This window comes from Prionailurus viverrinus, chromosome A1 (assembly GCF_022837055.1).
Source record: "Prionailurus viverrinus isolate Anna chromosome A1, UM_Priviv_1.0, whole genome shotgun sequence".
In the NCBI taxonomy this organism is placed as follows: domain Eukaryota; kingdom Metazoa; phylum Chordata; class Mammalia; order Carnivora; family Felidae; genus Prionailurus; species Prionailurus viverrinus.
The window spans coordinates 197297151-197311542 of record NC_062561.1 but is presented as its reverse complement, the minus strand read 5'-3'; the positions used below and the strand labels follow the sequence as shown (position 1 = coordinate 197311542).

The 14392-nt window shown below is 50.5% G+C and overlaps 1 protein-coding gene across 1 annotated transcript; it reads left to right on the top strand.

Moving 5' to 3' along the window:
- Positions 1-398: 398 nt before the first annotated feature.
- MYOZ3 (myozenin 3) lies at positions 399-12099 on the top strand. The gene is made up of 6 exons (XM_047860946.1): positions 399-459; positions 6901-7055; positions 8023-8091; positions 8206-8341; positions 8760-8922; positions 11931-12099. The coding sequence occupies exons 1-6, from the start codon at positions 399-401 to the stop codon at positions 12097-12099; spliced, it is 753 nt and encodes a 250-aa protein (XP_047716902.1).
- The last annotated feature ends 2293 nt before the right edge of the window (positions 12100-14392 follow it).

Here is a 14392-nt window from a genome sequence, read left to right as displayed (position 1 = left end):
CCTCTCCCTGACTTAAACTTCCATCTTCTTTCAGCCTCTGATTAGAAGCTCATCTGAGTGGATGACAGTCGTCTGAGACCCCCACCTCCCCTACCCCTCATGTCCCAGAGATCAGCCCCTAAAGAAAGAGTGCCTCCCTGACAACCTGTGAAGCACATTGTGTGGCCTCTCACACCTCCCTTGCCTTCCCTGGACCTCAGTCTCCTCCTCTGTACACAGAGGCCCCAAAGCCCTTTCCAGCTCAGACAGCCCTTCCTTGAGACTAGGGTGGACCAAGGCGGTTCAGGGCTGAGGCTGGGTGGACCAGGGACTGAGAGGAGGTCTGGCAGGGACTAAGAGGAGGTCTGGGGGTGGATGGAGGAGGGCTGGCCCATTTGCAGGCATCTCTCTTCCACAGGATGATCCCTAAGGAGCAGAAGGGGTCCGTGATGGCTGCCATGGGGGACCTCACTGGACCAGGTAAGGTGGACTCAGCCCTTGTGGGTTCCTCTGACCCCATCCTTTCCTGGTCCCAAAGTGCAGCCAGCGCAGGCCTATTGGCCTGAGGCCCGGGCAAACAGGTGTGAGTTCCAGGCCAGCCCTGAGGGAGTGCCTGTGGAATCTGCCACTTGGGCTGGGAAGTTTCCCGAAGCATTGGGAGGGGCCTTGCCCTGACACCCACACACCCAGGAGCTGAGACTGAATGCCCTAGACTGGGCCCTGGGCCCAACTAAGTCCTTACCTCAGCCCCAAGTTGAACACTGCGGGTTCTGGTCCCAGATCCAGCCTAACCGTGGCCCCAAGCTCCCCGTACACTTGTCCTTGCTTCCTGTAACTGTGGGTTTCACCGAGCCCCTGTGGCAAGAGACAAGGTGGCGGGGAGAGTAAGGCAGGCTGGCAAGAGCAGACTCCCCAGGGTGACTCAGACCATTTCACTTAAAAGCCAGCTCACCCAATGAAGAAATCATCTAAAACACATGTGTATCACCATAGAAGACCCTTCTGGAACTCTCCGCGTAATTCTGGAGTCTGTTCATTTGGCCTACGTCAGGGCATTTCAAGTACTTAAAAAAAAGAATTCAGGCAAGTCCTAGCTCTCAGGCTTTAGCGTGAATGATACTGAAGTGGTGTTGCGGGTTCAAGATGCAGAGTCCCAGCCCCTACCCCCAGGGATTCTGATTCAGTGGACCTGGAGGGGGGCCACACATTCACCTTTCAGGCAAGTGTCCTGGTGCACGTGGACAGTGAACTGAGCTCCGGTAAACCCTCATCAATGGACACCACTGCGATTTTGCCCCGTGCAGGGTTCTAAGAAGTATTTAATCATGTTGAATGACTTTTTTTTTTAACGTTCTACTTATTTTTGAGAGACACAGAGAGACAGAGCGCGAGCAGGGGAGGGGCAGACGGAGGGAGACACAGCATCCGAAGTAGGTTCCAGGCTCGGAGCTGTCAGCACAGAGCCCGCCATGGGGCTCGAACTCACAAACTGTGAGATCATGACCTGAGCTGAAGTCAAACACTTAACCAACTGAGCCACCCAGGCTCCCCTAACCATGTCATATGACTTTATATGTGAGTGGTCCTAACCTGTTTTGTGTGTTCTTGCCTCCTTTTGTTGGCATCAAGTTTTTCTTTTTTTTAACTTCATGATTTCAAGTGCTAAAATATGCCTTGGTGAGGTGTTGATGCTCTAACTAGAAGAACCAGGCAATGCTTTATCTTTCCCTTTGTCTAAGTAATTAGTTGCGGCCCCCCCAAATGTGGACACATATCATTTATGCCAGACTGGAAATGTATATGTCGTTGACTATCGCTAGGGTATTAACGCAAGAGAATTCTGAAACTAAAGAAAAGTAGAAAGAAAAAAAAAAATCTCATAGTCTCACCATCAGAAGACAGCACTGTAAAGTGATGATAATGAAAACACTTACCATTATTATGTACTTACTCTGCATCAGATCCAGTGCTAAGGGCTTTTATGCTCTATGTTATACACATAAACAACAACTCTGTAAGTTAGATATTATTGTCTCTGTTTTGTAGATGAGAAAACCGAGGTTCAGAGGAGCTAGGTGATCATGGATGTAGTAGTCAGTAGAGCTGAGATTTGACTCCAGATCTCCGTCTCCAGAGCCCCTTCCTTACTACACGGTTGTACAAATAATACATCCATTTTATAAGATATTCAGACAAAACAGACATGAATGACTTTGAAAGTGAAAGTTCCTCGTAATGGGACCATCTGGAGATAACCACTGTTAGCATAATTGTGTAAATCCATTTTCCGTTCATATACAAACGTATTTATATAAACGCAAATACATGTGGGCTAAGTACTATATGCTGGGTTCTTTAGCTTGCTTTTTTTTTCCCACTAGCAGCGTACCAGAGACTTCTTTCCCTCCTGCTATGATTTCTCTCTCCACCCCCTCCCCCTGCTCCCTCAGCACGTAATATAGTCAGCATATTGGTACACACACACCTTACTGGCAGTCGTGAAGGCTCATCTCAGGTTGGACCCTTAGGAACAGAGTTGAAGATTCTCAAGCAAGTGACTTACTGAGGTTGGACTCTCAGGAGGAGGGAAATGACGGGAGCGGGAGAGGGTGGGGGAAATTGCTAAGCCAGGATATGGGCTCATCTGTAGCCCAGGTTCAGTCTGACCTTGTGGGGGCTCCAGGCCCCCAGAGTCCACAGAATTCACCCTGCCGTCAGCGAGGGGGCCGTGAGCACTTCTGCTCAGCCAGGCAGCTCTCTGCAGAAGAGGCCAATTGTGACACGGAGCCACTGATAAAGGACATCTGGGCAGCACCCCCACAACACTGATGCCCGGTTTTCACAATCTGAACCCTCACTGCCGTAAACATCCTTGTATACATGACTTCAGGCATGCTTATTCAACTTTTCTCCCTAAGAATGAAAGCCTAGAAATAGAATTGTTTCCTTAAATAGATTTTATCTGTAACTTTTTTTTTTTTTTTTTTTTTTACTGTCAAGGTCAATTCATCTGGATAATATTTGACAGTACGATGCCAGGGGACTTTTTATTATATATTTCGGTATAAATAGTCTTTCATGCTTTTAACTATGCAGTACCTTTTCTCGTTAAAAATTAGTGTGATTTCCAGCCCTCCTCTTCCTATGTCCTGTATGTAGTCACTACTACTATTTGGCACGTCTCCATGCAGATTTTTCAATGTGTGCATAAACAGATAATACTTATTTTTTAAAATATGAGTGCAGTCCTAGAATACAGATTCTTCTGAAACTTGCTTTTTTCCCCCTCTTACCCTACAATGGATCTTTCTGTTCCTAACATGTAAAAGGTGCGCTCTCTTCATTTGCTGAAAGAATGAAAAAAATCATCAGCCTCCTTTTTTAAAAAGGCTGTTTGGATCCTATCGAGTGGAATGAATCACAGCACCTGCCTGGGCCTCGATGCCGCCTGGTGGCCACATCAGGCCTGTCTCCCCATCCTGTACTATTCTCTTCCACAACGTTGGCAACCTCTCTCCCCAAACTCCCAATGCCTCCTCCCCTATCCTCGTTCCCAGCTGATGACCTTGCTTCCTATTGCACTGAGAACTACGGAACCAAAAGGGAACCTCTGTTTGGCGTTCCCTGTTTTTCTTGCCCATGTGGTGGCTGACCTCTCCGTGCACGTGTCTGAAGCTACCCCTTCCAGTTGGGCACCAGATACCCTCCCTGCCCCTCTCTCCTGCCCAAGGACATTCTTCCATTCTGCCCTCTCTCTATTGCATTGTCAAAATTTCCCATCAGCCAAAAAGCATGCTTTTACTTCTCCCTCTTAAAAACAAACAAACACCCCTTGACTCTACAGATGCCTCGGGTCCTGTAGAGCATAACTCCTCAATGTTGTCTATACTTTCTCCCCTCCTCGCTCGCTGTCTTCAACATTTTATTAAGCTCATTTCCAAACACACAAAAATAGAGAGTGCAAATCCCCGTGGCCCTCCTTTCATTCCTGGAGTCCAAAGCAAAACCCAAAGAGCCTGTCATTTCATCAGGCTCAGGAGGCATCCAAAATAATGAAAAGAGGGGGGTCTGGGTGTCTTAGTTGAGCGTCTGACTCTTGATTTCAGCTCAGGTCATGATCCCAGGGTGGTGGGATTGAGCCCCACATTGGGCTTTGTGCTGAGTGTAGAGCCTGCTTGAGATTCTCCCTCTCTCTCTCTGTCTCTCTCTCTCAAGTTGTTAGCAACTTTGGCTTGATAACCAGTGCCACCATCAACTTTCTTCAGTTTTCTAGTTTGTTTTAATGAGCATCCAAAGAAGGACCACTGTTTATTTGGTGGCCGCGTCTCTTAAATCTCTTTTAATCTATATCCTACCCCCCGCCCTCCCGGTCCTGTCTTCTTCTTCTTCTTTTTTTTTTTTCCATGTCATTCACTCCTTTGAAGAACCCAGGCCAGCTGCCCTATAAAATGTCCCACATCCTAGATTTGGTTCATTGTTTGCTCGTGGTGTGGCTAAAATGTTCCCCTGTCCATTTTCTCGTAACACTTTCCAATAAGGTTTTCACGCCCAAATACTCCATGGAAACTACTCTTGTGAGGGTGACCAATAATAACCCCATGACAGTAAAGAGGACGGCCAGTATTCGGCCTTCCTCCTCCTCACTGAGCAGAAGCATGTGGCTTCGTGATCAACCCATCTTCCCCGAAACACTTTCATCACTTGGTTTCCAGGGCCCCACACTCTGGATTTCCTCCTGCTTCACCGGGCTCCCCTTCCCAGGCTCCGTGGCTGGTTCCTCACCTCCTCCGTCTGAATGCGGCAGGCCTGGAACTCAGGCTTGGGATCTTTTTACCCATTCTCACATCCCCAGTGATCTCATCCAGCCTTCCGGCTCTACATACCGTTTATAGAGCTGGAACACAAACCTCCGTGTATCGGATTTTAGAGATGGACAACTCTGGCCACGCTGTCCCCCCCGTATCCCTTTCCTGTCAGTGCCCTCACCACTCCATCACTCCTTGCCTCCAAAAGCCTTCCCTTGTTGGGAAGTGTGTAACAGTATGTGTTGGGCTCTGAAACCATTAAGGATAGCCTGGAAACCCTCTCCATGGCTACGACGACTCGTCCTAACTTTGAGAAAAGAAGTAAATGTAATAGTCTTCATCAAACAACAAAGACAATGACAAACACCGTTTGTAGGCCCACGATGCCCCAATGTGTATCTCAGGTCAGTTTGTCCTGTGAGCACTAGGCTCACATATCTGGTGCCCTCCTCGGCTTCTCCGTTTGGGTGTCGTCGAGGTTCTTCAAACCTTATATGCCCAATTCTGCAGGCAATTAAGGGGATTTAAATATGGATTAGGGATTGTATGAAATAACAATGTGTTCACTCGCACAGGTGGCGATCTCTTACTATTATTTAAATTCAAGTTAGTTAACATACAGTCTTGGTTTCGGGAGTAGAACCCAGTGACTCATCTCTAACATGTGACACCCAATGCTAACCCCAAAAAGTGCCCTCCTTAATGCCCATCACCCATTTAAGCCATCCCCTCCCCCCTCCCCTCCTGCAACTTCAGTTTGTTCTCTGTATTTAAGGGTCTCTTATGGTCTGCCTCCCTCTCTGTTTTTATCTTGTTTGTTTCCCTTCCCCTATGTTCATCTGTTGTGTTTCTTAAATTCCACATATGAGTGAAATCATGATATTTATCTCCCTCTGACCTGTTTCGTTTAGCATAATACATTCTAGTTCCATCCACACCGTTGCAAATGGCAAGATTTCTTTCTTTTTGATCTCTGAGTAATATTTCATTGTATTCCAATATACCACATCTTCTTTGTCCATTCATTAGTTGATGGACATTAGGACTCTTTCCATACTTTGGCTATTGTTGAGAGTGCTGCTATAAACATGGGGGTGCATGTGTCCCTTCGAATTAGCATTTTTGTATCCTTTGGATAAATGCCTAGTAGCACAATTGCTGGGTCGTAGGGTAGTTCTATTTTTAGTTTTTTGAGGAACCTCCATACTGTTTTCCAGAGTGGGTGCACCAGTTTGCATTCCCACTAACAATGCAAAAGAGATCTTCTCTCTCCGCATCCTCGCCAACATCTGTTGTTGCCTGGATTGTTCATGTGAGCCATTCTGACAGGTGTGAGGTGATATCTCATTACGGTTTTGATTTGTGTTCCCCTGATCATGAGTGAGGCTGAGTATCTTTTCATGTGTGTACAGGTGGAGATCTTCAACTGATAAAACCAAGTCACAAAGCTTGTATAACTATGACTTCATTTTGGCTGAAAACTCACACATGAATAGGTAGTCTTTTAAAAAAGATATGAACGGACACACACTAAGGTGTTAAAAGTGGACATCTCCAGGTGATAGAAATGGCATTTTTCTCTTTCCCCTTTATATCTGTATTTCCTAACTTTCTTCAATGCACATATGTGCTATTTTTATAATAATAAACGGCTATTTTAAAACTGAAAGAACAGACGTCTAACACTGAACTCCTGATCTTGCCCCCTCTCACCCTCCTCCTGCCCTCCCCACCTCAGTGAGCAGCTGTGCCTTCCTGCCAGTGGCTCAGGCCAGAAAGTCCCCCTCCTCCCCTCGCATGGCTCACACCCATGGCTTACCGTTAGGAGATATCTACAATCTGACCATGTCTCACGGCTTCCACCACTGTGGGCAAAGAGCTGCCGAGGACGTTCGTGGAAAAAATACAAATGGCCAGAGAACATCTGGAAGAACTCAGTTTCACTGAGTGTCAAACACATGCACATTAAACTCTGCGAGCTCATTTCTGCCCCCCAGGCGGGCTAAGATTCCGCGGCATGGTACTGGAGCTGCTCAGAGGAGGTCACTTGGAGGCTGGCAGCCCCGAGTGCCCTGAGGGTTTGGTGGTAAGAGCTCCCTCTGGCCTCTCTGAGCAGTCCCTTTGCTGGACCTGGGCAAGAAGCTGAGCGTGCCCCAGGACTTGATGATGGAGGAGCTCTCGCTACGCAACAACAGAGGATCCCTCCTCTTCCAGAAGAGACAGCGCCGGGTACAGAGGTTCACCTTTGAATTTCCAGCCAGCCAGAGGGCGGTGAGTTAGCCCCCACCGTGCTTACCGGGGAACTGAGGCTCGGTTAGCCTAGAGCCAAGCCTAGAGCCAAGCAGCGAGTCAGATGAAGACCTCTGGCCCCCGGGGAGCCCCTCCAGCTCCAGCTGGAAAGGCTGTGACGTTCCCATCGGCTTGAGCCCCTGACTTGCCGTGTGATCCTAGAAAAGTGTTACCTCTTTAGGGCGCCTCTCCGTAGACGCAAAACAGAGAGCAGACCGGGCAGGGAGAGCTGTGGGGTAAGGAGGGCACTCTGGCTCCTACAAAAAGTGCTCTGGGCTGAATTGGCAGCGAGCAGGATTTAGATGAGACTTGGGCTTGACCTCAGAGAGAGAACACAGAGAGAGAGAACGGAGAGAGAACCTAAGAGAGAGAACGCCTTCTCTTCCTGCCTCTAGAAGAAGGAAAAGACCAGAAAACGGTCTGCTGGTAGAGACAAGAACGGCTTATCCTCAGGCTTCAAAGAGTCCACAGGTAGTTTCAGTCACTCAGGGGCATTCCACTCATACCCCACTCCATTTCTGGACTAGACAGGGGGTGACTGAGAGGGGACGATGTGGCAGGATGCACAGGAGTAAAGACGACAAAACACCTACCTTTGCGAGGTGCCTGAGACAGCGCTAGCCACGCACTTCACATGTATCATCTCGTTTCATGCTCATAGGGCCCTGTGAGCTGATATTATCATCATCAGTACTTCCATCTCACAGACAAGGAAACAGATTCAGGAAGGTTATCTGGCCAGGGTCAATATTAGAATAGCAACTAACATATAGAGCCCATCTCCCTGTCCCTGGCACCGAGTTTAGCGTTCTACGCTATTAACTCATCCCCCTACCCCTCATCCCCGGGATGTGGGCACCAAGATTATGCGCCCCTCCCTTTTTCAGTGTTGGGACAACCCTGGATCCTTGCCCCACTGAGCCTCCCTGTGGTCTATTTGTGCCCACAGCTGGTGGACCGAAGCGCCAAGGGGAAGGTGACGGGAATAGCGGGAACAGCGGAGGCCGGCCCCCTTCACGCCCAGGGGAAGGTGAGCGTGGAGGGAGCCCCGGGAAAATGGGGGAGTTCGGGGGGAAGGAGCCAGGCAGCTCGGGCCAGTCTGCGGCCTCTGAGCGCCCGCTCCTGTGCCCAGGTTGCCAATGGCCCCGAGGGGCAGAGCTGCAGTTCCGAGCTCCACATCTTTCGGGCCACGCCCGGGGGCCCCGAGGTGGCCCAGCCCTCAGCCTTCCCTGCGGAGCGCCCCCGCAGCCCCAGCGCCCTGGCACCAGGTGAGTTCAGCTCCGGATCCTGGGACCAGGGCCGGGGGACCCAAGCGTGGCAGTGCTCCAGGGTGGGGCAGGGACAACACCCAGAGGGCTGTCTAGTCCACCTCCCTGACCCCCCACACCCCTCCACAGATCTAACACAAGCCCAGAGAGGCACAGCAACGTCCCCAAGGTCACAAAGCCAGCCAGAGTCTACGCCCTGACTCGAGATGCCGGTCCTTCTTGCTTCCAGGGGTGGGGAAGCCTCAGTCCCCTTTGCTGGCGCAACTTTGGCTTTACATCCCTCCCACTCCTCTATCCCAGCTCCAGACTTCCCTCCCCCAACCATATCCACCAGGTGGGCGGGCGTGGGGGCAGAGGGAGAAAAGCCCCCCGGGTGCCCCAGCCTGCCTGCCTCCCACACGCCCTGCTCCACCTCCAGGCTATGCCCAGCCGCTGAAGGGCGTCCCTCCGGAGAAGTTCAATCACACGGCCATCCCCAAGGGCTACCGCTGTCCTTGGCAGGAGTTCATCAGCTACCGGGACTACCAGAGCGATGGCAGAAGTCACACCCCCAGCCCTGCCGAGTTTCGAAATTTCAACAAGTAAGGATGGGTGGGCAGCTTGGGGAGAGGTCCCTAGGGGGTGCAGGTGCCTGGCACAACACAGTAGTGGCTGCATTTCCCAAGCCCTTGGACATGCCAAGCTCTATCTGAACACTTACACGTTCATTGAGCTCTTGGTAGAACTCGGTAGAACTCTTGCCTCAGCACATAGTAGGTCCGCAGTAAATGTACAGGGAGTGAATGGGTGAATGTGCCACACATCTCGGTTTCTGCACACAACAGGGTGGGGACGTGCCTCAATGTTTTCTATTTCGCCAGTGAAGAGACCCACTCAGGAACACCGACAACCTGCCCACAGTCACGAGGCAAGGAGCAGGGCTGGGATCCAAGTCTGGGTTAGTCTGACTCCAGAGCCCAGGGTCTTATTCTCCCGCACTCCTGGTGCCACCCCTTTGATGGATATCCTCCCTAGGTGGGGGCCCTGGATCTCATTACTCCTAGATCAGCTCAGCCTTTTCCTCATGTTCATCAATGGTCTGGAAGAGGTCTAGAAATGGCTTGAGATTCTATCAGAGTGGGGGACAGCAGTGAAACATTGGACAGCAGAGGTGAGAGCCACAGAAGAGTGGCTTGTACTATTCAGAGCATGGGGCCTCAACGTGGGCTTAAATGCAGACTCCTTGCTTAGCTGTGTGACCTTGGGCAAGTGACTTAACTTCTCTGAGCCTCCATTTCCCCGTCTGCATCATTACAGAATCTCTTCATAAGTTTGTTGTGAGGCTGGCATGAGAAGTCATAGGCAAAGTTTCTGGCAAGGAATAAGCTGTCGATAAACAGTAGCTATTGGTATTAGGAGTAGTAGTTACAGGCTGAAATGATGGTTGGAAAAGCTACTAGGGAGAACTGAAAGGGATAAATTTAGTGTGCTGACCTAGGGGCCCAAAGACAAATCACAGGAGTCAAGACAGGAGTCTGGCACTGGAGGAAGGCCTTGGGCTGGGGGATGCATTTCAACTGTAGTCGGCTTCTTCAGTCTGATGCTATTTCTGAAAAATGCTCCTCTGGCTTTGGCTGCATTAAAGTGAGAAAGGGGAGGGTCCACCGGAGGAGGCCAAGGTCCAGCTCTTCTGGCTCAGACCACATGCGGAGACCGTCTGACAACTGGGGGTGACCAGCACTGAAAAGAGACTGCTCAGAAGGGAGGTGCTTGCCCTCAAACAGCTGATAGCCAGGAGGGCCCCTACAGGAAGAATTGTGCCCAACAGGCACCGTGTGAGCCACGAGCCATTGGCAGACGTTCTGGGGTTTCTGCCAGGCGAGACTGCGTTCTCCCTCCTCCGGGGGCCCTCAGCTCCTGCCTGTCCAGCTATTTAAAACCCTCAGCAGACATTCAGTCCCGGGCGCCGGCTTCCAGGCTGGCCAAGTCGAGTCATAGCCCCATCTATCTCACACTGCAGCTATGACAGGCTGAAGCACCTTCCCATCAGCAGAAGGAGGACCTTCGGGGGCCCTGAGCCCAGGCCCCATCTGAGACAGAAGGGCCAACTGAGGCTAAGAAGGGGGGGGAACAGCAGTGTTGGTGGCCAAGCTGTGCTCAGGATCCAGGGCTCTGGGCTTCTAGTCAAGGGCCGAATCGTGAGGCCTGTGCAGCTTGGAAACTGCCCAGCCTGTTCCCACAGGGCCTGGCTGTTGCCGCCACAGCCGGGGTGGTCCGGGCAGAAATGCTATACTGGCTGGAACCCAGGCCGGGGCCTGCGGTCTGCCTTTCTACCCCCGGGGGGCAAACACTCCCCCATTCCCATTGGTCCTGGGCTTCGAGGAAAACACTACACAAGCAATGCTTTTTAACTTGTCTTAAAATGAAAAAATTTTAAAAATAACATACTTATATTCTCTTAAATAAAGACACACACACACACACACACACACACTACAAATAAAGAGAGGGCCCTTTGTTCACCATCCTCCAATCCCAGTTCCCTTCCCAAATGGAATACCGTTGTCAGGTTGGTGTGTGTTTTCAGATCATTTTCTACCAGCAGCTACATTCTGATAGGGGATGGGATTGTTTTATGGATAGTGGGCATTTTCATACTTTGTATTTCATCATGTAACTTGCTTGCCTTTTTGACTCAACAGTATGCTTTTGAAATCTATCCTACATAATACAAACAGATCTTTTCATGCCTTTTAAGCTGCTGTATGGTATTCCACCATGTGAATATACATTTGTCTTGTCCATTTCTCTGCCGTGGACATAGGGGCTGTTTCTGGTTTGTCACCAATCACTGCTTGTATCCGTTTGTCTGTGCGCGCGCTTTCCTAAGCCGTATGCTCGCAGGTGCGATTGCTGGTTGACAGAGTTTGCACATGTTTAGGTGAAAAAGATCCTGCCAAATTGTCCTCCAAGGGAGAAGCACCAATTTACCCTCCAACCAGCAGTATCTAAGTGAAACTTTGCCCCCACCACCTCATCAACTTTGCCCCCTTATCAAAATATTTCTTCTTACCAGTCTTATGGGTGACAAATGGTGCGTCTCCTTTATAAACTCCAAGCAGGCTCTGCACCGGCAGTTGGGACTTGAACTCACAAACCATGAGATCATGACCTGAGCTGAAATCAAGAGCCAGTTGCTTAACCAACTGAGCCAACCAGGGGCCCTTCTCAGTGCTCTTTCTAATCCTCTCTTCCCTCTCTAATTCTCCCCTGTTCTAAGGGGAGATGAGCAGAGCAAGGAAAAACCCCATTCCAGCTCTTTTGGCTTCTGGAGCTTAATACTTAAGGGGTACCTAGAGTTTTGTCTGGGACCAGCCAATTCTAGCTTTGAAAATTTCATTCCCATTCCCAAGCAACAAGCCATCTGCACTAGAAGGAGACTGGGGAATGGGCAGAGCCAGAGAAACCTGTTAAAGACAGTACAAAGCCTGGAATAGGTGGGGAAACGGAGGCCCAGAGGGAGGCACGGAGGGGGCCCCACATCGCATGTCAGTGCTCTGCCATCCCTCTCCCACACAGCCCACCTCTTCTGCTGCTCTTCTCTCCTCAGGACCCCGGTGCCCTTTGGAGGACCCCTGGTTGGGGAGACTGTTCCCAGGGCAGGCACCCCCTTCGTCCCGGAGCTCATCAGTGGCTTAGAACTCCTCCGTCTCAGACCCAGCTTCAACAGAGTGGCCCAGGGCTGGGTCCGCAACCTCCCCGAATCTGAGGACCTGTAGCCCCAGCCTGAATATTCAATTCCCTTATCTTGGTGTCCGGGTGACATCTTGGAGCCAAGACTTGGGGACAGTCCCTAAGTGGGGTGTGTTTCCAAATTTCCCGGGGACGATGTTTTGAACACAGATTTCTGGCCTGCCCCAGACTTACAGCATCAGAATCTCCTGAGTCGGGGAATCTCTATTAGTAACCAACACTCCCAGGAGACTCCAGTGAAACTCGTCCATGGTTTGTGTCTTTAGGAATCCAAGCCACCAATGAATTCACATCCATGCCACCACCCCTCCCTGCTCATGTACTCCAGCTTACACTCCTCCGGCGACAGGGAGCTCACTAGCACCTGTTTACCTGTGGATAACTCTGATAACTAGAAAGCTTTTCCTTTTATTGAGATGCAGTTGGCCCTCATTCATGTGCTAAACATTTGCTACTTACCTACTATGCACTGGACACCCTGCCAGCCCCAGGGAGAGTGTGTGGCGAATAAGCCCAGGCGGTGGCCTAGAGGAAGAGAGGACAGTAGGGAAGACAGCTTTGGAAAGCAGTAAATCGTGTTAATTTTCCCTACAGCACACTAATTGGGGAATAAAGTGTCGTGAGGCAGAGGAGGGGGTCCCTACCCCTGGATGTGGGTTGGGGTTCTGGGCCGCTTCTCAGAGACTTTGAGTGGGACCCCAGAGGAGGAGTGAGAGCCATCATGGGAAGAGGGAGTGATGGGGAGGGCATTCCTGTCGAGTAAACCAGCACGTGCGAAGTGCGGAATTGTGCACAGGTGGAGGTGTTCTGGAGACAGGAGAGGGCTGTGTTGGAGGGGTGAGGGCCACCGTGGGGCATACTCTGCTAAGGAGATGGGGGCAGTTTTTAAGCTGGGGAGTGATGGGTCTTGCTAAGTCGGGCAAAGACTGGAGAGGACTGAGGCCGGGAGCCAGGAAGCCTACAGAGAACAAGGTCTGGACTAGGCAGGTGGCCACGGGGATGGAAAGAAGGGGCACGCCTCTGGCCACCTTCTAAGACAGGTGCAATGTGGGGCACCTATAAGGATGCCTTCTTTCTTTTCTCCTTCTGCTCACCATCCTGAGCAAGCCTCAGGGTAAATCATGTCCTAGTTTCCAGCAGGGGTAGTTCAAGGGCTGTGCTCTAGCTCATTCAGAAAAGGAAAGAAAGGAGTGCCTCTCAGTTCAAGTGATGATGGGGAGGACAATGATGACGATGGTGCTGGTGGCTGCTTTTTATTGGGTGCCTCAGTGCTTGGGCTGGTAGTAGACTCTTCACATGTCCTATTTCTTATTTTCAGTACAACCCTGAGGAAAAGGTATGGTCCCATTTTACAGATGTGGATATCCAGGCTCAAAAGAAGCGGCTTGTTCAGGGACAGAGCTAAAATGGGAATCTGTCTAATTCTAGTGGCTCTCCCTTTTCACTCCACTGGGTGGCCAGGCCAAGGCCCATTCACTCTGGAATCATCTAAGCATGGTGTCCCGCCTTAGGGTTTAGAGGTAAAAAGTGCACGCTGGGTAGTCAGACCAGATGAACTGCTACTGTTAGCTGTGTGAACTTGAATAAGCCATTTCTCATTGGTGGGCCTGTCTCTCCCCCCTGTAACATGAGGGCAAGACCAGAAGCCCTGTGTAGGGTTGTTGCGAGCACAGTGATGGCCACATACCTAAGAAGCTCTCAGTCATTCTTAGATTCCGTGCAGCCCCTACTCTTGACTGGAAGAGATGTTCTTGTAGCAGATGCAGCTTGAGAAGTTGTCTGCGAGAGACCATTGGGATCGGTAAAGCTTAAGCCTGAAGGAAAGCCTCTGATCACTGCAGGGCTCCCTCTGGACATGAATTACCTCCTCACCACCCCCCCAACTCCCCGCACCCCGCCTCCTTCTGCCTCTTCCCTGACCCCCTCTCTTGGGGAGATGAGAAGGTGAGAAATCCAGCTAATTCCCAGGGTGCATGGGGATAGTGGTTGCATTTTTTTCTGGACTTCTACTTCACCCCACACATTCTCAAGGGGCCAGCAGCCCATTAGACTTGCTTGCAATTAACGTGTTGTCTTGAGTTTGGGGGCTGCTGTTTAAAGCCATGTTTGCACGAGCTGAAAACCAACCATTAAAGTGTCTGCCTCTGCTGTGTCCTGGAGGGTGATGGCCACCACCAACTCCAGGAGAGGAGAGCCTAGCAGAGCCGGCTGCTCCCAAAAGCAAATCCTCACTCTTTCTTCTTCTGATAATATGACTTTCACTGATGTTGTTTAAAAAAGAAAGGAAGAAAGAAAGAAAGAAGAAGGAAGGAAGAAAGA

Excerpts from the sequence above, each read along its gene's own strand:
- MYOZ3 (XM_047860946.1), top strand. The coding sequence starts at position 399 with ATGATCCCTAAGGAGCAGAAGGGGTCCGTGATGGCTGCCATGGGGGAC. Across the intron at positions 7,056-8,022 it reads TTCCAGCCAGCCAGAGGGCG|CTGGTGGACCGAAGCGCCAA; the intron begins GTGAGTTAGCCC and ends TTGTGCCCACAG. Across the intron at positions 8,342-8,759 it reads CCCCAGCGCCCTGGCACCAG|GCTATGCCCAGCCGCTGAAG; the intron begins GTGAGTTCAGCT and ends CTCCACCTCCAG.